We start from the raw sequence: 25,175 nt of genomic DNA on the forward strand, positions 1-25,175 counted from the left end.
TAAAGACAAGATATCAGAGAATTTCACTCATCTGTGGAATTTAAGAAACAAAACAGACACAAATCAAAAAAGAGACTATTAACCACAGAGAATAAATAAGATGGTTAACAGAGGGGATGTGAGTAGAGGGATGAGTGAAAAGGAAGGAAATAGAGAGTACATTTATTATCATGAGCACTAAGTAAAATACAGAACTTCAAAATCACTATATATGCCTGGAACTAATGTAACAGGAATATAAGTAAAAAATAAAAAATAAATTGTATGATGATTAACTTAGCATTATTGGGAAAATATAAATTGTGGCCAGAGAAATAAATAAGGGTAGTTCTTTAGAATGACCAGAAAGGATAAAATGAATAGTAGGAAGCAGGAAACACTGCCTTGTGTCCAGGAATTATTACCATGTATATATGGTCATCTTATGTATACCCTTCACCTCCGTTCACACACACCACATGTCCACTCACACCTTATTTTGTAACTATGGAGGTAGGTATACACAAACACATATGTGTATATATACACACATACACTTATGCATATATCTATATATCTATAGATAATGTGCATCTATACACATAAATATATATATATACACATTTATTTATTTCTTACAAAAGGAATATGCCACTCTATTGGAAACAGATTCTAATAAGCATAAGGAAGTTTACACTTCTAATTTTTTTTGAAAACAACAATATAAGACAAGTAATATCTGAGTTAATATTTTACAAACTATCCTTTGGAAAACGTTTTTTGTAAAAAGAAAAAAAAAATCCTTAAACCTAGAAGATGTTAAGAGACTCTATAATTAAATAAAACCATACCAGTTTAAAAAAAAAAAAACTGAATTACTAAAAATATTACTCGCTGTCTCATACTAAAAATAATACCTGAAGTTGTAGGTACTTCCACAGTAATACTACTGTAAGGTGGAGGAGAAGAGTCCGTTTCAAGTACTGATGCTGAAGGAGCAGCCTGAACGCTCTGCGGTGCTGCGTCTGAAGTCGATGGCTGCTCTACAGCAGATGACTCAGAATTATCCTCTTCATTGTGAAGCTAAGAGAACAAAGAAAAAAAAAACATTAATGTCATTCGGATTATTATTTTTTAAAATTTTAAGGAAATTTTTGAAGATTATTTTCAGGCAAAGGATCACCTTTTAGCTAAAAACAAAGTGAAATAACATTTAAAAAGAACAAAACTTTAAAGAAACTAAAGCAGTCATTAAGAAATTTAGATTTTGGTAGTTTCTTTATAATAGAAAAGGAAGTTCAAATTAAGAATTTATAAAGAAAAAAATCATGACTACAAACAGATTCAAATTCATTCAATCTTACAGTAAATATTGACTACAATATATTAATCACTGTGTACTACAAAGAAAAGTAAAGCACTGGGGCGCCTAGGTGGCTCGGTAGGTTAAAGCCTCTGCCTTTGGTTCAGGTCATGATCCCAGGGATCTGGAATGGAGCCCCGCATTGGGCTCTCTGCTCCGCGGGGAGCCTGCTTCCCCCACCTCCTCTGCTTGCCTCTCTACCTACTTGTGATCTGTCAAATAAAATATAAAATCTTGAAAAAAAAAAAGCATCTAGTAATTAAACCACCATACCATTTCTATTACACTAGTATCTAGAATAATTGAAAATCTAACCTGAATTAATAAAATGAAATAATAATAAACATTCCAAAAATGTAAAATACTCTAAAGGAGGTATTCTCAAGTACCAAAAGAGTTACTTATAAAGCAAGATGAATCAGTGTGTATACAAAATCCTAGAAGATGTCCTTCAACACAACAAATTTATCAAAAGCTCAGGAAGTGCAAGATAATATGCTGGATCTGCAATCATTTAACTCATTTAATCCTCACAACAAATCTATGAAATAGAGAACGTCATCCCCGTTTGACAGGTTAAAATGGGGGTGGGAGTGGAAACAACCTACGAAGTACAGACACCTACAGTAACTTGCCAGACATCAAAACAGCTAGAAAGGGTAAGGCCTTCAAACCCAAGTGGTAGGGTTAGAGACTTCTTACTTTATAAGTAATCTTTTAAATGCTCATTTGTTAGGCGGTGATAATAACTACATGTAGGCAACCTAACTGTAGGTCAACCAAAAGCATCAGTACTTTAAAAAGTGGCTCATTAAAAAGGTACTATAATTGATCCTATATACTTGGAAAGAGTTATTATTAAATTTTTAAAAACATTTTTATAAATCCACCAGAATCTTGGTTTGGAGAAATACTACAGGCTTTCAATGTTATTCGATTTTCATATTTTTAACTTATTCTTGTCCTTTAAGAAATTCCATGTTAAAAATAATCCCCCAAATAAATTTTGTCACAGACCAAATCTGTAGACACACAAATATGAGTTTTGTGATGTGGTGGGGGAAAAAAGAAAAAAGAAGAGCATGCAAATTCTTGCTCTGCCTTTTAGGAGCTTTGATAAACCTCTTCTCTGTGCCTCAGTGTCTTCAAGTCTAAGTTCTAATGCAGCCAAAATCCTCACAGACTTATAAAATAATATTTGAAAAGCATCTAGCACTAACACCTAGCACACAGGAAATACTAGTTTCCTCCTTCTTCCCCTTTAATTCAATATGCTTTATAATTTGGTGCTATCAGTTCAATAAATAGTCTTTCATTTGCCTATAAATACAAAGTAAAATTTACTTCACTGCTGTTTGCATGTCTTAGTGAGTGATCACACTAGAACAATAGTGTGAGTTCATAAATTTTATTTTACCAGAACTGCCATAAACATATCTAAAATCATTTCTCAAGTTAATAAGACAGGTTTTTTTTCCCATAGCACCAAGGTTTAGGTAATAAAATTCCATCACAGAAACTGAGTTGTAAGGTCAAACAATCATAAAGTGAATTTTCTAGAAGGTTTACTTGCTACAGTTTTCTGAGTTGGCACTACATGAGCATTCTCCTGACTACCTGTATGCTGTCTCAGTGTCACCAAGCATCTTCCATGTTTCCTGTAACAAAGCACCCAGGAGAATTCCTAACTCAGTCATCTCTGATCATACTTCAAAGAGCAAAAATGTTATATGAGCAAGTTAAGGCAAATAAAAGTAAGGTATAGATATATAGTTAACATTATCAACTAAACAACTAACAGTGATGGTGTCAAAAAAAGGAAACCACTGTTCCATCTCTATCCTTAATGCTGCAAATGTGGATGAACTGTACTAAGGAAAAAGATCCTGTAGGACAAAATTGCTCTCCTCTGGTTCCTCATAGGAAATACTCCCTACGGTAACAAATACATGAATGTGCTCCCCAGAATGACCAACTAATTTTTAAAACCTTTCAAAATGTTTTCAGGGGCGCCTGGTTCAGTTGGTTAAGTGGCTGACTCCTGATTTCAGCTCAAGTCATGATCTCAGGGTCCCAGAATGGAGTCCTCCCTCCCCACCATTGGGCTCCGTGGGGAGAATCTGCTTGTTCTCTCTCTTCCCCCCACCTCGGCCTCTCCCTGTGCTCATGAGCTATCTTCCTAAAATAAATGTTTTTTAAAAATATATTCAAATAACTGCAATAAAAAGAGTAATTACAGAGGGGCACCTGGGTGGCTCAGTCAGTTAAGCGTCTACCTTCAGCTCAGGTTGTGATCCTGGGTTCTGGGATCAAGCCCCGCTATGGTCTCCCTGCTCACCCGAAGTCTGCTTCTCCCTCTCCCTCTGCTCTCCCGCTCATGTTCTCTCTCAGATAAATAAACAAAATCTTTAAAAACAAACCAACACAAAAGAGTAACTACAGATACTTTTACATATAATCTCAGAAGTAAAGCTTTGGAACTTGTAAAACACCCCCTAAATTATTTCAACTGCCCTATCTCACATTTCACAGTTTCATTTTTACAAAATTATAATAAACAGTGAACATTTGCCATATATCAACAGTAAAACCCAATAACTCAGTCAATAATCTCTACCTCTATAACAGAGAACTTCCAAAATTCAACTTTTTAATTTTAATATTTTTGGTGCCTCTATAAATTAACACACTCTGGTTGCCTTTTAACTAAATTCATTCAAAAGTTAAAATCAAACTACATGGCCACCAAATTAATGCCATTTGTGGAAATTTTTCCTTATTCATGCTATCCAATGGTTCTATTTTACATTCTATCAGGATTATCATAAATAGCCCAAAACAAGGGGAGGGAGCAGAGATAAGTGGGGTGGGAACTACATATATACAATACTGAACCAGGCTCTGTCTCCTGTCCACACATCACCTCAAAAGTTATCTTCCTAGCTTGTTCTATTTTTGAGCCTTCTGGAAAATACATGGGCAAGAGCATATGAATACTAAAATATGTCTTTAATACAGTGATCAGGGTGATGAAAAGTTGCATATAGAGCCACCATTTTTTAGCATGAAGGATAAAAGGATGACAAGAGGGCGGGCTGTCTTAAATGTGTCTGTAGTTAGTCCTGACTTGATGTATATCAATCACTTTTAACGGTAAGACAACCATAAGCATTATGATTAAATCTGGCTGGAAATCCAGCCTTCCCATGTGTAAACTACAGTTTGGTTTCCTTTAATTGGCAGCTCTCCTTTATTGTAGACTTCAGTCTATCTTAAGATGATAAAAGATTAATAACTATAACCTTTGCTTTTGAGAAGCTAGAGACCTCACTAAATATTTTCTAAATACATCAAAATGACAATGTATGGAGGTACTAAAAAGTGTTGTTCAGCAAGCAGTGTTTCGAAAAAAAATGTAGGTTGTTTAAAAAAGGGGGGAGGGGCCTGGGTGGCTAGGTGGGTTAAAGCCTCTGCCTTTGGCTCAGGTCATGATGCTGGGGTCCTGGGACCGAGCTCCGCATCGGGCTCTCTGCTCCGCAGAGCACCTGCTTCCTCTTTTCTCTCTGCCTGCCTCTCTGTGATCTCTGTCTGTCAAATAAATAAATAAATAAATAAATATGAATGAATGAATGAATGAATGAACGAATAAATAAATAAATAAATAAGTGAAGAGGTATTTTGTATACTGTCATATTCTGACTACGCTTAGTACCAAAAGACAAAAACTGGGAAGAAAAGTTCGTAGTTGCAAAAAGTTAAATGTTAACTCCATAAAAGATCTTTAAAATTTTAATTAGATCTTTCCCTCCCCCACTAGATCTTTTAAATTATTAGAACACTAGCTTTTCTTTAAGGCAACAAATACCTTCAGGCAGATTTTGGATGACTCCTTCAAGGCTGCTGTATACCTAGGATGACCACAGAGCTATTTCTCCCAGGACAGTCCTACTTGACACCTATTACTTCAGGGCTCCATTCGATTTAGCATTTTCTCCACCCCTTCCATTCTCAAGAAAATTGAATGGCCAACCTACATAATGGGATTTTTGCCCTTTGTATGATATTAATAGATCACAAAGGCTCCTTTGAACTCTAAGATGATAAGGCTCTAGCAAAAACCTGTGGTAGTCTCTATCATTCTATGTTGCCTTATTTAACACCTGAATTAGAGGAAAAAACAGATTTGAGTTGAAATAAAATCAACTGGTAGAGTCAAGCTACCTATTTTAATCACCCAAGAATGAAGTGAGCTATCTTAACTGTGCTGCTAGGGATAAGGTAATAGCAGGAGCTAAGAAATCCCTGCAGAGAGCCAAATGATTGAAAGCTATATGCTCAGAAGACAGGTTCCCACAAAGCACTGCTGCTTGGCAAATGAAGCTAGATTGTCTACCAATAAAACTAAATTACGGTAGTCCACCTAATGTACATAAACACACTATTAAGTACATTAACACAATTGTCTTAATTTTAGGGATTTTTACACTAAAACTTTGCTGTCTCTGGACATTTTTCCACTAATGAGAGCTAGCTTATGATAAAGCAAAAACATAAACAATGAGGGAAGAATGTATAAGCAACAAATGACTATTAATTTAAAAAACAAAACAAAACAAAACTGTGAGTTGGCAATCATGCCCAGTTTTCCGTTTCTTCTCTTGAAAGTACAGAATTCTGGTTTGGCTTTATATTTCATATTATAAGCATACTTCTGCAAGTAAAACCTTTCTTCTTAGTATGAAAGAATATCATTAATTCATGCTGTTCCACAAAAAGTACCATGAGCTCCAGATGCTCCACCACCTGAACAATTCTGCAAAAAAAAAAAAAAAGTTTAAAACCAAGCCTCATCAGATATTTTATCATGACACAACTAAGCTTTTAAGTAAGTAAGGGTTGTTTCATTGGGGGGGGAGGGTGTTTCCTTTTAAAACTGCTACCGTCTGCTCACAATGTGTCAACTAAAAAAATAACATGCAAAAGAGTACATACAGTGTAAGTGAACGTTTAAAATAATAAGAGAGATGTTATTTGTGTAATACACATGTGCAATCAAATTTCTGGAAAGATAAGCAAGAAACAGCAAAGAGCTGCAGGTGAAGAAAGTGACTTAATCATTCTCTACTATTTGAATTTTTTAGACTAAGCATAAGTTAATTTGAAATTTTTAACTTTTAATAAACCTAAAATGCAAAAAAAATGAAACCTCTAGTTTCTATCTTGGTATATCTCAGAAGCAATGAGGTAATAAAGGTAAGCACTATATTCTATGATAAAAAGTTTCTCCAACATAAAATATTACATAATATTGTAATAGTTCCCCTAGGTTTATGTATATACAATTTTCCATTAAAAATAACAATCTGGAATTGTAGCAAAAAAAATAGACACTTGAAAAATGTACTAAAGAATATCTGTGTTTTTTTTTTTAAGGAAAAATCAGGAGAGGGGTAATTAATGGGACAACAGGATGATTAAAGAATAGAAGGCAAAATGCATACTGCCAGACTAGACTGTTTCTCTGAGCTTCAGACCTACACATCCACTTATTAGTATTAATTCATTTCTTGAAACATTAAACATAATCACATACCAAAAAAACAACTCTGGGCTATATATGTTCAATTCTTTCCCTTCCATACCACACATTATATGCCTAGCTAACTCATACATTATCATTCAGATCTCATATTAAAATCAATTTCTCACAAAAGCCTTTCCCATCTTCCAAAAGTAGAACAGGACTCTGATGTAATCTTAAAGCATCCTATTCTTTAGAGTACCTATCACAAAAACTATTTATGTAATCATTCATTTACAATCTGTTTTCCCAGCTGCAGTAAGAGTTTTACACAATGAAGGTTATATCTGCCTTGCAAAGAATTATCAAAATAAAAGCTCCAAAGTATCTGAAGTCAGCCTTGGTTAAAATTTAAAAATTAATTAAAATTAAAAAGATTTTAATTCTTTTAAGATAGGTCACCAGTCAAACAGTGTAAAATTGGAAGCCTTGAGAAAGAATAACCTTGCTAACCTATGTACTTTGAAGTCTTTAAGAGCTAGTTACTAAGTAGACTAAAGGACAAAAAGTTGGAGCATATTTACACCCCTAAGACCAGCAAAGAACAAAGAAGCTAAACAGATAGGGTAAAGATTTTATAAAGTTCTATTTTCAAAAGCAGCCACCCTCTGGTTAAATTTCTTTTCATAAGCTAAAGGTGCAATGTAAATATACTAGACCCTAAGATTTCCTCTTTAAATATGAAGGGTTTGTTTTTGTTTTGTTTTGTTTTTAAGATTTTATTTATTTGACACAGAGAGAGCACAAGCAGGCAGAGTGGTGGGCAGAAGGTGAGGAAGAAGCAGGCTCCCCGGCCAAGCAGAGAGCCTGACGCTGGACTCACCTTAGCAAGGCGGACACTTAACGACTGAGCCACCCAGGCACCCCAATTTGAAGGGTCCTATAGGGCACCCTCATTAATGCATTCACAGCTCTTTAATTAACAACAAATGTTGTGACCTAATTCTTAAATTGTTACAAATAGTTTTTTTTTCAAAGTCTATTCAGCTTTCAGGGATCTTACCTAATATTGATTTATTACAAATGTGTCCTAAAAGGCTATCTTCTTACCAAAAGGTCATTATGATCTTAACTCAGACTGTTAACAACCTGCCTGACCTCACAGTCCTCAAAAAAAGGAGGGGGAGGGGGACAGAAGGAAAGAAAAATATTTAAGCATGCTGGATTGATGCCTTCTCATTACTTCCTTTCATCTAAAGATGTCTGTCTTCAGGTAACTGCTTGTCAGCCTTCACAAACCTTCTCAAATCTCCTACCTAACAATCTAGCTCACATCAATTTAGTATGAAAGACCATAATATATGCCGTAAATGTCTATACAGTTCATCAGAGGAAGATGTTCAGCCTCATATTTGCAGTTTTATACCAAAATATGTTACATATAACAATATTTTAGGTTTGCTTTATAAAGGCTGCTTTTTTGTCTGGCCACTAACTTGGATTTGTCTCTATTCTACTTGACTTGATCAATGCAAGTAACTTTTTGAGATCTGTTAGTGATTCTACTATGGTCTTAAGCATCTAGGATATCTGTGGTAGACATGTGATGGGTCTTTCTAAAACCCCTTCCTCCTTCTTTCATTACAGATTCACAGTAATTTAGGTAAGACTGAGCCCATCCCACTCAAGGACCAGACCCTGACTGACTACATCAATCAGGACAATTCTCTCCTTTGGCACAGCAACTGGTTCCCAACCAGCAAGGAGTTCCTTCTGGGCAGGGTGCCTGGATCAAGGGTGGGCAATAAGATAACCTAAAATGATTCACTTAATGGATACCCAAGGTGTTATAAATGAGGGGTAGGAGGGGAGGACTGATGACTAGAAAAAAACAGATGCAGCTGGGAGAGAGATGAGACTCTCATCTTCCTTAACGCAGTTAGGAAACACACTGCACTTTTTATTATTTGTCTAGAGTAACACAGATAGTAATTTCTAAGACAAACCCAACTTCCATTAAATTATTTTTTCTTAGAAACAAAGATGCGGAGCAATTTCAGTGTTTAAGATTTCCTTAAGTGTCTTAGGGCTCATAATTTAGAAACCCCAATGAAAAAGATGTTCCTATGCATGTTTCAAAAGCAGAAAAAAAATTTAATGTTTCAATTGGTAAAACTATTCAAATCCTCGGTTTTCAAAATATTCCAGTGGCCTGATTTTTACAAGCTAACATACTAGTATTCTAACATAGGCATTAAAATACAATGACAATATATTGCCATTGATATTATGTTAACTTGTAATGAAATGTTTTGTTTCCTTAATCAAATTAAATAAAAAGGCACTGATAGATTTTCTGATTTGCATGCACTAAAATAAGTCAGCAAATGTAGTATTTAATAAAGTTTAAAAAAGTAAAACTGGCTAAAGAGTATGCTTCATAGTAACAAACTGAGATCTCAGACATTAAAAGAGAGTAAAAACATCAAGATACACATTAGACATGAAATAAGACCCTTTCAGCAATCAGAGTCTAAACATCAAGAGCTTTTAAAAGCAAAACTATTTAGGCACAAAAATGAAAAACAAGAACTAGTAAATTCTAATTGCAACCATCTCCTTCCAGGAAACTCTCTCCTGCAAGTTTGTATGTGCTTCATGATGCCCTGGGGACTTAGGGACCCTTGGCAACCTCTAATTAGATTTGGGGATGTTTCTACCTTTCCAATCAGATCATAACCATCTGAAATTTGGGAAGTATGCTTTATTCATCCTGGTATCTCCTAAAACAGGTAGCCGAGTTTAGAGCTTCCAGTAAACTTCACTGTTTTCTAAGCCTCCCAGTTTTTCTTTTACCAAAATGGGGAAGGGAGCCTAGGCAACTAACGGATGCACAGAACAACTCAAGATCAAGAATCATCCTCATTTATTATTACAATTTCCTCAGTGCTTTACACATAGTAGAAACCTGAAATATTTATTAAATCACTAAACTTTATGGGAACTCACGGTAACTTAATAAGCAAGTGTTGGGCCTAAAAGCTTACCACATCAAACCATGTTTGTTTGTTTGTTTAAGATTTTATTTATTCATTTGACAGAGAGAGATCACAAGTAGGCAGAGAGGCAGGCAGAGAGAGAGGGGGAGAGAAGCAGGCTCCCTGCTGAGCAGAGAGCCCAATGGGGGCTCCATCCCAGGACCCTGAGATCGAGACCTGAGCCTAAGGCAGAGGTTTAACCCACTGAGCCACCAAGGTGCCCCTTAAACCATATTTAAAACAAAACAAAAACCCTGAATTGTACATCCTAAACAAGAAAATAAATTCCAATCCCACATCATCCAAGTCTTTAGAACAACTACACTAGAATCAGCCCTTCTTACCACAGCTAGGCAAGATAGCCAACAACAAAGAAATTCAAAAAAATCACAAGCAGCTATCCTCTCCCACAACAAAAAATCAGTGAGTTAGCAAAACTAAGATCACTGAGGTCACTGAATTAGAGATAAACTACCTGAGACTCTGCACATGTTGATAGGCTGCCAAGGGTCCCTAAGTCCCCAGTGACTTAGAGCACAGAACGGTAACAAACAGTCATACACAGGATTTTTATTCATCAAAAAATAATTTACTACAAAAAGATACAGGTAGAGAACCAAAAATAGGTCATAAAGGGGGTGATGTTTTGATAAAGGCTAGTAGAAATGAATACTCTAGGAAAACAAATGTTACTGGAGAAAAGAAATAAAACAGTGTTACCATAAGGAATATAAATTATTAAATTATAAAAGAAAATATTCCTAATAATGAAAAAAGCAGAAACTGTCTGTTAAAAAGGATGGAGCTGGGACTCAAACTAGTAAAAGTATGAATTCACTCAACTTCCCTAAAGAGCAATGTGGCAATTCCTAGTAAGGCTGAAGGAGTGTAGGATGCAATGATTCTACTTCCAGATATCAACACTGGAAAACTCCCACACTTGGACATTAAGATTCATGTACAGGAATGCTCACAGAAGTACTATTTGTAATAGCAAGATACTGAAAACAACTGTCTGCCAGTAGAAAATGAGCATTACTCCACGATTTTCAAATTGGTAGGTCAGATCTAAATGAATCTGCTAGATGAATAAAGCAAGCTGGGGAAGTGTAAACAGCAAATACAAACACAAATACATATTTTCAATATGTATTTCAATTTTCAAAATGTAACAAATACATTTTCACATAATCTAAATCTAAGTGTCTATTTTATGTAGTATAAATATCACAAAAATTATATAGATCAGTTTCAAGATAGTGTTCAAGGAAGAAGGGAGAGGCATGAATGTAAGGCTTTGAAATTATCTTCCTTTAAAAAAAAAAAAAAAAAAGCAAGGGCTGCCTGGATGGCTCAGTGGGTTAAGCCTCTGCCGTCAGCTCAGGTCATGATCTCAGGGTCCTAGGATCAAGCCCCACGTTGGGCTCTCTGCTCAGTGGGGATCCTGCTTCCCCAACTCTCTCTCTCTGCCTGCCTCTCTGCCTACTTGTGATCTCTGTCAAATAAATAAAATCTTAAAAAAAAAAATTTTTTTTAAAGCAAGCAAAAAATGTTCAAAACCTGAAACACATATGCCAAAATCCTATTATTCCCATTTGCCATTATCTCCACAATGGATATAAAACTATCTTTATATTACTTCCTGTACTTTTCTTTATATTTGAAATTTCCATAATTTTATTTTTTCCATTAAGCAATTTATTTTTTTTAAGATTTTTTTATTTATTTGACAGAAAGAGAGAGAGATCACAAGTAGGCAGAGAGGCAGGCAAAGAGAGAGAGGGGGGAGGAAGCAAGCTCCCTGCGGAGCAGAGAGCCTGATGCTGGGCTAGATCCCAGGACCCTGGGATCATGACCTGAGCCTAAGGCAGAGGCTTTAACCCACTGAGCCACCCAGGCGCCCCAAGCAATTTATTTTTTTATTTTAATTTTTTTTCCAGTGTTCCAAGATTCATTGTTTATGCACCACACCCACTGCTCCCAGCAATACGCGCCCTCCTTAATACTCACTATGCTCACCCAACCCTCTACCCCCCTCCCCTCCAAAATCCTCGGTTTCTCAGAGTCCACAGTCTCTCATGGTCCCTCTCCCCCTCTGATTTCCCCCAACTCACTTCTCTCCAATTTCCAATGTCCTCCATGTTAATGTTTACATTTTTTAAAAAAGTTGAGCTAGCCAAGTTGTCTTCCATGTATAAAGTATTTAAAACGCCTATGACTCCTTGAAAAAAAAAATTACTTCATAATGAAAACCAGGCAATCAGAAAATGAATCAAAGAAAAAGAAAAGATACAGTGGCTAGCACTGACTCCTCTTAAATACAGAACTAATGCTAAATATAGAGCTAAAGACTAAATAGCTGCTAGCAAAGAGAAAGGAAACATATACCCTGAAAAAGTAAAAATGTATGCAACATAAAAATCAGGAAACAGGGAAAAGAGATGAGAGAAAGTATTAGTATCACTCACCTCATCTATCACAGCAGGGATTTATTGTCTATTATCTAAAATTAAAATATACTGCTTTTTAAATTACCCTAAGTTCTTACTGGTTTTTGTATTTTTCTTAATTTTAGTGAAATCTTACATAACCTAATGGCTCTGTTAAAGAAACCTTAATCTAGAATTCAACAGTTCTTTACGATATTTTCCCTTGGTATTAAATTCAAACAAAACCATATTTCATGCTGTCATTTTTTAAAACAGCATAAATAGCATTATCCTCTTTTTATAACATTCTATAACCACAAATGAAATCATCCTCACCAAATGCTTACCTAAGTTATTTCTGATTCGTAAGGTATGGATGCCTAGTTTGCTTCTTTCTTTGTACTTAAACTGCCTGTATTTTTAAAAATCAATATACATCACTTATTATATTTTGAGACTACATACTAACTAATCAGAAACTTAAAACAGGATAAAAAGGTCATTACAAAAACACACTTATTTTGAGACTACATACTAACTAATCAGAAACTTAAAACAGGATTCTTTATAAAGCTGGTCAACCACAGTACTATGATAATGGAAAACTATAAATAATCTAGTCATCCAAAAGAGTATCAACACACAGTATCAATATAATGGAACACTTTATGGCCATTTAAGATGGTGTTTCTAACAAGATACTTAATTACATAAGGAAATGGTCATGATATTGTATTTAAAAAGTAACAAAATCGTGTGTGTGCTAAATCAAATTATTCTATTTTTAAATTTTAAAAAAGTTACAAAATGACAGTTTAAAAAATGGGCAGCATGAATGCTTGCAAATTGCATTTTTTGTTTGTTTTTTAACTTTTCCACTTTTTCTAAGTTCTCTAGAACTCAGATGAAAGTAAGAAGCATTCTTTTCTGTTCTTAATGTAAGACAGTGTGATACATTAAAGATTTCCATCTATGCCTAATGGAGTAAGTTTCTCTAAGTCAGAAAACTGACACTAAAATTTCTTAATGATACTGAAAGAAAAAAATTACCACACACTCTACATCCATTCAATAACATTTTATAACCATTATCTTTACAAGAAAAGAAAGTTGGGCACATGATATGATCACGTTTGCTATTTTCTATCAATCAGTTAACTGTACTAAATACCAACATGTATCCATTTTAGTGTGATGATTTTCTAATGAAACCCATTTTAAAGGTCAAAATGGCTCATAAGGGCTTTTTCTTTGTCTATTCTCCATCTATTAACAGATTTTTCTTCATGGTGTCCTTTTGCCTTTGCTAATCACATTACATATTCACCTACATAATCTACAAAAAGACATTCTTTTTTCACAGTAATACTATCTAGCCCTTAGTACTGCAATTGTAAGGATTGCACACTAACACTGTCAGCAACATGCCACCAATGTTCCAACTGCTTTATTCAACGACCCAGCTGATAAAGGACTCCCAACTTTCCACAAACAACTCCATGAGAAAATCCTCATTAAGCACCCAGTACAGCAGTACTAAGCTACTGTGGCAGTAACTGTTGTGTTGGTCAGTGTGCTTCCACTACAGCCCTATGCGTAAGTGTAAACAGTACTTCTTCAGCCCAACCCAACTCTTAAGAAATCAGATACTTCACGTTATCTAAATGCTATATGGTAGGAAAGTACAAACATGATGGGGACATATCAAAGGACATAGAAGGCGATGCAAGAGGCACCCTCTGGTCAAACCTGAGATGAGCTGAGCCTAATAATAAATGATAATAGCATCGGATTATAACTAGTAGAATAAAATAAGAATCCCGTTCACACTGACATAAATAAATAAATAAATAGGACAAAAGTAAAATGTCTCCTTATAAAATTCTAAATAAAGGTAGAAGAAATGACAGCATTAGGAAATCACCATTTGACAACCATGATGGTTACAACTATTTTTCAGGCAATAATAACCAATGAACTCTAAAGCCAACGGGTGAAAAGTAGGGGGAAAAAAATGGACATTTGTAGGGTATACCATAAAACAGCCAATGCAAATCTTTCCATAACATTGTCATGAAAGACTAAAAAGTTTAAAAAAGACTAACAGAGGGGCACCTGGGTGGCTCAGAGGGTTAAGTAAGCCTTCTGCCTTCGGCTCAGATCATGGTCTTAGGGTCCTGGGATCGAGCAGGGTGCATGCTTCCCCCCTCCTCTCTGCCTACCTTCTCTGCCTACTTGTGATCTCTATCAAATAAATAAATAAAATCTTAAAAAAAAACAGACTAACAGACACAATACACACAGTATTTAATCGAGAACTAAATCCTGGTATTGTAAAAAATGTATCTTCTTTCACTCTAAAAGATCTTTGAGAAACTGGTGAACATTGTTCACAGGTTCTATTATTATACCACTATAACTGATTTCAATAATTTGCACTGTGGTTTACAAAAGAATGACTTTGTTTTTAGAAAACACACACTGAGATGAGATATTTAGATGTAAAGGGACAGCATGTCCGCTATTTACTTTCAAATGTTTCAGAAAAAAAACACAGTTATATGTTTGTATGTGTACATACATATAAAGAGATTATCACAGAGCAAATATAATAAAATGTCAACGTTTGAGGAAACTGGATAAATGGTATATAGGAATTCCTTGCAATAGTTTTCCACACTTCTCTGTAAGTCTAAAATTATTTTAAAATTAAAGTTTTAAAATGCTACATAATAAGAAAAAAGAACAATATATTACATAAAAACCAACAGATAAACTTAAACTCTACAATCCAGGTTCTAACAATTTTCAATCCAGTGTTAGAAATCCTGTAGATCGTGAAAAACCTCTACACCTTCCGTCACTGTACAAAATGATTTCTCTATATTTAATCAAAATCTAACTCACCCCGGATGGCATTATATTCCTCAAAGACCTCTCAAAAGTGTTAATCCTCCCACAGCTCCCCTTATTTGGGAACAAGAAGATAAGGAAAGTTTTCTTAGATACTGCCAATTCTAGATCAAGAGGCTCTCTTAAAATTCACACTGTCCATACAGTTTGTCAGACCCACTCGCATCCTGTTACTACTATTTACAAGGGTCACAACTCAATCCCCACTCAACAAGACTCACAAGCCAGCTCTCTACCCACCCCCAATATCATCCCCCCTGCCCTAAATCCCACTGTATTACAGGATCACTAAACCAACTTAACACCTCAGCTACAAGACAGGAAGTAATAATATTCAGAGTTGACTGGTCCAGAGACTACTTCAGTTCACTACTTTCCTGATCTGATGATATTCATTTATTCCTCTTCTACTAAAAAAGATAGATTTCTACATTTTAGAACTTGGTCACAACCTCCTGGCTTTTAGAACTTGGTCACAACCTCCTGGCTTTTAGCTCTCTCTCTCCCTTAACTTCCACTAAATCAATTCTTCAGGGCCTCCATTCACTACCACGGTTCACTTGCTATCATATGTAGTGACACTCACACTCAATTTCCTACTTCCTGTATCCTCTAACTACATCTACCTATTGAATCCAATCTGGAATGAGTCTGACTGCTATACTCCTGGTAGAGAGAGGAAAACAAATGACATGATGGCGCCACTACAAATTTCAATTCTAATCCCAGCAGGGCCATCAGAACTAGCGCTCACCATGGCAGGTGTTTCAGCTCTGCCAATCTCCTATTCCTCACTTTCAACCTTGGAGCTCTCTGTCAAAATCTTTGCTTCCTACTTCACAGAAGAAAACAGGTTTTCATGCAAAAATTCCTTCAACTTCTCTCCCCTGCATCTCTAAATTTAGCATTATGGCATCCATCCTAATGTATACTCTTTGCTCCTAAATGCCAGATAACTGTACAGAGAAGATCCTGCCTCCCAAAGGATCATTTTTGCTTTAAATTATGTCTCTCCTTCCTTTCCCCACTAGTTTCTTTTTCTCTACCCACATGTATATTCTATTCATGCCATACTTAAAAAACAGAAAAACTGCCATCAGCTAAAAATAAAGGAGTTTTTTCCCCCTTGTGCTTTTTGAACTATTTCCATCTCTCCTTTCTTTCCTTCGGTGACAAACATCCTAAAAAAGAGAGAGAGAGAGAGCGAGGGAGCGCTATTCTTACTCTGTGCACTTTTAATTCTCATTTTCTCCCAATCTATCACCAACTGGCTTTTACTCAAAGAGCTCTTGCTAAGAACACCTACCTCCTAATTGTTAAATCCAAAAGTCTTTTTTTCAGTCCTTCTTGTAAGAAAATCTTTAATACATTCAACACGATTTAGTGTATCTCTAATTGGTTTTTCTTTAGCCTCCAGAGAACTGTTTCCTTCTGGTTTTCCTCCTACCTCTGACGATTCATTTTGTCTCTTTTGTGGGGGTCCTTATTTTACTCTGCTAACTTTAAAGAGACTTAGCTAAAACTGAATCAAGAGCTGTGGAAACTGCATCTAACACACAGACCGGATTGAAGCTGAAGAGTGTATAATTGGTATGATTTCATTTCATTTGCAAGGGCATAATGCAACTAGCCCCTGTAATAATGTTAAAGTTACTATTACAAGCATTTATTTGTCATTTAAAAAATCAGGGTGGTGTACTGTCTTTCTGATTTTACACTCTCTTAGAAGACTGGGTGGTTGCTAAATGAATAAACTAGCAAAGAAGATAATCTGATGCCAGAAGATAGAAATTCAAGATCTCCACCACCTTCTAGCTGCAAAATCCTGACTGGGTTTTGAGCCTCATCTTCTTTCTGTGAATCATTCATTTCCATTCAGTAGCCAACTGGCTACTGTTACCCAACAGTTCCTCATACACTGGGTGCAAGAAATGGGTATAAATCCCAACCCATCAATCCCCACTACTTCTAGCTTCTAACAAGTAGGAGCTCTACAGCAAGGGCACAATACAGTGTGAGTAGGGCTGCTACAGAGAGAAAAAAGGCAAATAAAAGTCTGCATATTCTATCACGGGTAACCAGAGAGCCAAGACCAGTCAGGACCCACACCTGAAACATCAGTTTTCCCTCAATAAACACAGAGAAGCTACAAACAGAATCCTCACGCAAAACTAAGTATAATAATATAAATTACAGAGAGAAGTTGTTAATGATTCATCCAGGAAGCACAGCAAACGCCAAGATGCCACTGCAGGCAAAAGTTGAAAGACTCAACCATCAGTGTTATATGAAAAAGCAAACCCTCAGAAGTTGGCTAATAAATCTAAATACATAATCTCCATAACTTCCTAATATTCAAAGCCAAACATACAGATGTTCCCCCTCTGTTCCTTTCAAAAAAGTCAGCAATCATGTACTCCTATACTGACTCACTCAATGTATTTCCTTATTCCTATATATATAATATCATCCTCATAGAGATCACTATAATGTCACATTTCTAAATACTGGTCAATACAGAAACACAATTACACTGAGTTTTTCCACACAACTTGAAATGACTGGCATTTTCTAACAAAAATTTACACAAATGAATTCCATTACTATGTTGATTTGCACTAGCAACAAAGATGTTCAAGATAAAAAAATGTTATAACTTGAGCAAAAGTACTTTCCAGAGAGAAAAAAAAAACAAAGCAAAATTACTTTCCAGGAAGAAACTGAGTAGGTGGTTCTCTATGATACTCAAATTCCAACTGTCGGCAAACCTCAGCACACATAATAAAAAAAATTTACCAAATAATTTTGGAGGAGGGGAAAAACCTGGTAATTTAAATGCTTTACTTCTTAAAAGACTGCATTTTGCTTTAAAGAGAAATCTTTAGTTAGCATAACTAACCACTGATAAAGACTTGAACGTATTTCATTATACGGTAATTCTGCTTTTAACTAGGTCAATGAAAAGCACTGTGTAGGCATATACACAGATAAATGAAATAAAATACTAGCACAAATAGTTCTGAACCTATCCCCAACCACCTGTATTGGGCTAAGAATAAGAAGCATACTAGGTTTAAATAATGAGGGTTGGAATCAATTTTTCTAGTTTCAAATCTAGGCTTCACCACTTACCAACTCGGTGACCTGTCTGGGCTTCAGTTTTATCATCGAAAACAGGAAATACTTACTCATAGGGTTTTTGTAAGGCTTACAAAAATTAACACCAGTAAATACTAAGAATAATGCCTGACAGTAAAAACCTCTTAAGCGTTGGTTTAAAAAACAAAGTCACTTTATAAATACCATCAACTTTAGTCTCTACCATAACCTTCTGAGTATGGTTGAGTATGAGAAGTATGGTGAAACGAACTTGAGCTAACTGAACTGACACACCTAGTTAGAAGCAAAATCAAGATTCGAATACAGGTTATACTGTCTCCAAACTCAGGCTCTATTTCAAGATGCCTCCAAAAAAAAAAAAAAAAAATCAAAAGTAGTCGTCTACTCTGCCACAATATGACCTTCATGAGTACTTCTAATGCTGAGTGGAGTACACACACACACACACACACACACACTGCACGTATCTTTGAATCCACCTATCTACTGCCCCTCAATGGCACTACTCAAATCCAAGCCATCACTCTCTCTCAGCTCAACTACTACCATAGCTTCCTAACTAAATTGCAGACAATCCTAACTAAATTGGTTGGTTCACCAAGAAATAACACAACACCAAAGCCCACCAATTAATAAGTCAGTAACACACAAACACAGCTTATAAAATACATATGGGCAGAGAAGGAGGACCCAAATTTAGAGAAAACTTCCAACATGAAAGAAGAGCAAAACAAAAATATTAGGAAGAAAGTTAATGTAGGAAGTAGAAACATTAAAATCTCAAAAATCTACAGTGGGATCTAGTTCCAGCATGGCAGTACAGGCCCCCTACAGTTCAAGCCTCCCACTGATTACAACTATAAATGTCAGACAACACATGAAACAACCCAACTGTCTGAACAATCTGATCGTTAAAAAAAACAGGGATGTGGAGGGAAGTTAAAACTTGAAGAAACAACCTGCAGAAATTCTCCCCACCCCCCACCTTTCTTTTTGCAGCTTGGCTAAGGCAGAACCATAGCTGTGGAAAAGCACCATAGCTTTAGCTACAAAAACCCAATAGAAATCCTGCTATTTCTAGCAAGGGAAGCATGAAATGGAGCCCAACCAGCCAGAAAGTGAAGAGAAATCACTAACTCTGGAATCATGCATGTGTAAGATTGATCCAAAATAGATTACTACAGGCCTAAGGAATTAATATTATACTTGAATATCATTCAAATGCACTGTAGACAGAGTGTGAAACAGTACTTAAAATCTAAAGTTGAGCTGATTGCCTCCAAAACAAAAACATCTATATTCTCCAGAGGAGCAGAGCAAAACTCAGAAGATCCAGGATAAAATCCAAAATTACTAGAAATAAAAAATACTAGAAAATATACAACGGTCTCTGAGGAAAAGGCAATCAAGAGAAGCCAACTCCAAGGTGACTCAGATTATAGTTACCAGGCAGGGATTTTAAAGCAGCTATTCTAACTATGTTCCAGGAAGTAAGGCAAAATTGCTGAAATCAATGAAAATGATAGCTCTGTACTAGGCCTAGAAAACAAACAGTACAGATGAAATGGGAAGGGTTCTAAGAACATCTTCAAAGAGCCAAGATGCCCTTCAACAGACAAATGGGTAAAGAAGATATGGTCCCCTTATACACTGAATATTACTCAGCCATCAGAAAGGATGAATACCCAACTTTTGTATCAACATGGATGGGAGTGGAGATTATGCTGAGTGAAATAAGTCAAACAGAAAAAGTCAATTATCATATAGTTTCACTTAATTGTGGAACATAAAGAACAACATGGAGGACATTAGAAGGAAAGGAAAAGTGAATGGCAGGAAATCGGAGGGGGAGACGAAAAATGAGAGACTGTGGACTTTGAGAAACAAATGGAGGGTCTGGGAGGGTTGGAGGGATGGTTGAGCCTGGTGATGGGTATTAAGGAGGGCACATACTGCATGGAGCACTGGGTGTGGTACATAAACAATGAATCTTGGAACACTGAAAAAATAAAAAACAAAATAAAATAAAAGAACATCTTCAAAGAACAAAATAGAGAAACGAATAATTTTTGGCCAAAGAATACAGCTGAAAAGCAAATTTGAAAAATCACCACAGGATATGCAAAGAATTAACAAAGATACAAAGAAAAATAAAGAAATAAAAATTAGGCAACTCCATTAAAAATTCTAAAAGTTAGAGAAATTACACCACCTGACTCAGTAGTGAACAATATATTGTCATGTCATAAAATATAAATACTAATTACTGATTCAGCCAAAAATTAGGTGCCTTTCATACACTCAATCCTCACAATAATTCTATGAAGTAGGTCCTATATCCGTACTATCCTTACTTTATACATGAGGAAGCAATGGCATAGAGAGGTGAAGTAATAGGCCCAGCGTTACATTGCTTTAAGTGAGAAGCCAAAATCTGACCACCAGAGGTGAGACTACAGAGATCACGATCCGGGAGGAAAAAAGGGACATGCAAGGAACAAGGTGGAACTGAGCTCTGAACAACATGGGTTTGAACTGTGTGGGTCCACTTACACATTGCTTTGTTTCTGATACTGTACAGTACTATAACTATATTTTCAGTTTTCTTAATAAGGTTTTCTTTTCTCTAGCTTACTTTATTGTAAGAATACAGTATATAATAGGGTGCCTGGGTGGCTTAGTCAGTTGAGCGGCTGCCTTCGGCTCAGGTCATGATCCCAGGTTCCTGGGACCAAGCCCACATCGGGCTCTCTGCTTGGCAGAGAGCCTGTTCCTCCCTCTCACTCTGCCTACTTGTGCTCTCCATCTCTATGTCAAATAAATAAAACCTTTAAAAAAAAAAAGAATACAGTATATAATACATATACAAAATAAGTGATAATTAAATGTTTGTTAATCATTAAGGCTTCTAGTCAACAGTAGGCTAAGTCTTGGGGGAGTCAAGTTATACAAGCATTCTGGGCTGATGAGGGGTGGGGGAAGCAGGCAGCATCCCGAACCCTCACAATGTCCAAGAGTCAACTGTAAGGTTAATAAATCAACAAATAAATGAATATACATATATGTTAAAAACACAGTTAAAGCAGCTTAAAAAGATTGTTTCTTTTTCTTTCCAAGAGAAAGGCTTGGAGGACAAAAGGAGACTCATATTTCTCATTATTTTATATTAATATAGTATATATCATAATATGTAACCTTTTAACTTAACTGATACATTTGCTGGCAATAAAGTAAAATTTGTCCTCCAAGCTTTTCGACTAGTCCCTCCTTCAGTCAATCTTCTCTAAAATGAAAAGGCTGAAGAAAATGATCACTAACTTACATACTTGGAAAGTTTATTTTCCTTCTTTCCATAGGTAGACCAAATAACCTAACCATAGTTAACTATCTTGCAAACATAAGCCATCAGTCAGATGACGAATAAGTAAAAACAACAGAATTCATCTAAATAATCCCTCAGCACTATTCTAAAAAGAAAATACCTACCCTAACTATGGACACCAAGAACATCACTATATAGGCTAGGCAATACATTGTTGTTGTTTTAATATTAACTCTACAAAACTATTCACTTCATAAATAAGATAATAAACCAATAACCTCATGCATACCCTTGAAGTCACTGAGAAAGACTCTCATCTATTTCTTCAATAAATATGTAGTATGCACTTATAATTGGCTGTGAGCTATGCTAATAAACAAGAGAAACCTAAGCTCTATTTCCCATTGAGTTGACAAAATACATACCATGGAATAAGAACTATGACAGGGGTACATGCAGGGTACTTGGGTGGCTCAGTTGGTTAAAGGCCTGCCATTGGCTCAGGTCATGATCCCACTGAGTCCCAGGATCGAGCCCCACATCAGGATCCTTGCTCAGCGGAGTCTGTTACTCTGCTACTCCTACTCATCCCCCCTCCAGCTAGTGCATGCTCTCTCTCAAATAAATAAATAAAATCTAAAAAAAGAAGAAAAAAGAAAAGAAAAGAAAGGAATAAGTGCACAGTGTTAAAGAACACACAGAACTCGGTAGTAAAAGGTGGGAAAATGAAGGGGGGAGGGAGAGCAAGGGGTGAAAGAAGATTTTCTGGAAAAAAGAACATTTAAACAGATCTGAACAAAGAACAGAAACTAATCCTGGAAAAAGGTGGGAGAAAAGGAAAAAGGGGAATAATATGTTCAAATGCCAAAAGGCCAGAAAGCATGTGTTATAGTGGTGGTTAGAGAGGGGCAGAGCAAGAGAACAAAAGTAATATAGTTCAAAATTTGGCTCATGGGAGCACATGGGTGGCTCAGTTGGTCAAGCGACTACCTTCGGCTCTGGACATGGTCTCAGGGTCCTGGGATCGAGCCCTGCTTTGGGTTGCCTGTTCAGCAAAAAGTATGCTTCTCCCTCTCCCCCCACAAGTGCTCTCTCTTGAACTCTCTCTCTCAAATAAATAAATAAAAATCTAAAAAATAATAATAATAATAATTGGCTCATGTGCAGGGCAATAACAAACCAAGCAGGAAGGAGCTAAGCAGAAGCTCATGTTGTTCTCTAAAGGTTACAAACAAAAACTTAAAAAGGGTCAAAACCCTTCCTTTTTGGGGGGAAATCACACAAAAAGTCATGTTGATAAATGAAAGCTCTAAGTGAGAACATATGTTCCATAAAAACTGTCACTGCTGGATTTCTTCAATCTAACATCTAAAGTCTACAAGTCGTAAGCACCTCAAAATTAGTAAAGAAGTAAAACCGCCTCTTTTATTTCCTGACTCTAAGCCTACACGAAACAGCACAATTTCTTTACATAATGTAATAGGTAATTCTAGAGAAACATCATAGACAAACTAAACCAGAGCACATTCCTAAACTTCGAAAATATTAAACAGTTCATGTTCCAACAAATCTTAAAGTAAGCAAGTCAAACCTTTGAGATAATCTGATAGTAAATATTAGACCATTGCAGCATTTCCCAACTTGCATTTAGCATGTCTTTAACAAGAATTTTATCCACACCTTAATTCCAGCTAAGTAATCAAACTCTGGAAGGAACCACAACAACATGGTTGTTAAAACACAGATGCAGGATGGTTTACAATCACATGCTAGTTAGGCTTGTCCTAATTACAAGGATCTTGTCAGTAAATTTACATTTAATAAATGTCAGCAGAATGTATTTCATAGCTATTTAAATTTAAGTCAGGCCTACATATATAAAAAACATTCTAAAGTATTATTAATAGATATACAATGAGACAATGTTTTACAATTTAAGTCTGACATAAAGGAAAGAATAAAAAGAAAACAGTTGATAATCAATATAATATAAAACAGATGAGAAAATCAAAGGAGTACCTACAACCCCACAATCAAAAAAGAGACTAAGCAGGGCCATGCATATGGCTTCACAGGTTATACTAAACTTTAGGGAGTGCCAATCACATACACATATACACACATTCACACACATGGAAAGACTAAGCTGGAAGGTAATTTACACTACTGGAAGGTAATTACATTACTGGACTAATTACACTACTGGAAGGTAATTACAAAGGTAATTTACACTAAACTGGAAGGTAATACAGATACACACACCTACTACCACCACCACCACCACCACCACCACCACAACCACCAGCCCAAGTCTTAGTAGCAATGAAAAAACAAGTATAAAAACAGAATAAAATAAGAAAGATTTTGAGTGTACAAAATTGGGTCTTCAGCTAACAACACTCATTCATTCATTCATTCATTTTTAACAAATACTCCTAAATGCCTACCATATGCCAGGTACTGAAAGATACAGCAATAAACTAAAGACAAAAATCCCTGTCCTCATGAAGTTTACACCTGGGGTGAAGGGAAGAGGTAAAAATTAAATACACAAAATATTCAGAATATCAGACAGTGATCAGTACTATGGAAAAAACTGAAAGAGCGAGTGGGGTTAGGGAGTACTATGAAAAGAGTATAGTTATTTTATTTATTGTTTTTCTTTTTTTAAAAGATTTTATTTATTTGACAGAGAGAGAGATCACAAGTAGGTAGAGAGGTGGACAGAGAGACAGAGAGGGAAGCAGGCTCCCAACTGGGCAGAGAGCCCGATGTGGGGCTTGATCCCAGGACCCTGAGACCATGATCTGAGCGGAAGACAGAGACTCAACCTACTGAGACACCCAGGCACCCCAGGGTATAGTTATTTTAAATAAATGGCCAAGGGCCTTCATGAGAAGCCCACTTCAACAGAATAAAGATTCTACCAGACACCAGAAGCTCATCTTTGCCATTCTCACAGAAAAATGTTATACTCTATTCCACTACCCATTCATCTCTACCCCAATTCTAGGGGTTCAGCAGGCTTCCTGCTGAAGAGGCTGACTGATTACTAGGTAGAAGTAAGTGATGCAAAACAACCTTAACCACATTCCTAAGGGTTTGCTTCTAGACTGGATGAAATAAAAAGTATGTTAGAAGCATCTGGCAACAGGACCAAGCTTCAGGACTGTTTGAGGTACATTACCATAACACCCATATCAGACATGGGCAAATTACAGCCAGCAAGCCAAATCTAGCCCACTGTTTTTGAGCCACATTAATCTGTTTATGTATTAAGTATGGATACTTTGGCCTTACAAGAGCAGATCTCAGAAGTTATGGCATAAACCACATGGCCTGGGAAGACTAAAATATTTTCTATCTGGCCCTTTACAGAAGTTGGTCTCATCACCACCCCCACCCCCACAGTAAGACCACTTTCAGGGCCATCTCATGAGCACATGACCAGTGTAGTCACTAAGAACCCTGCCTCAGGAAGGCCCCATGC

General features: G+C 36.2%; 1 protein-coding gene across 2 annotated transcripts in view; it reads right to left on the minus strand.

Moving 5' to 3' along the window:
* Positions 1-25,175, minus strand: part of NDFIP2 (Nedd4 family interacting protein 2) — a 70,584-nt gene that overhangs the window by 32,399 nt on the left and 13,010 nt on the right. The window contains exons 1-2 of one of the 2 annotated variants that reach the window (XM_013057249.2): positions 6,122-6,208; positions 897-1,062 (exon numbers count right to left, since the gene is read on the minus strand). In XM_013057249.2, the coding sequence (XP_012912703.1) occupies positions 897-1,062; positions 6,122-6,208 (253 nt within the window). Of the gene's footprint in view, positions 1-896; positions 1,063-6,121; positions 6,209-25,175 lie in introns of those variants that run through there. The other variant, XM_045070876.1, reaches the window with a different exon arrangement.

Source organism: Mustela putorius, unplaced genomic scaffold, assembly GCF_011764305.1.
Source record: "Mustela putorius furo isolate JIRA1106 unplaced genomic scaffold, ASM1176430v1.1 tig00003974_pilon_pilon_pilon, whole genome shotgun sequence".
NCBI classification, from domain to species: Eukaryota; Metazoa; Chordata; class Mammalia; order Carnivora; family Mustelidae; genus Mustela; species Mustela putorius.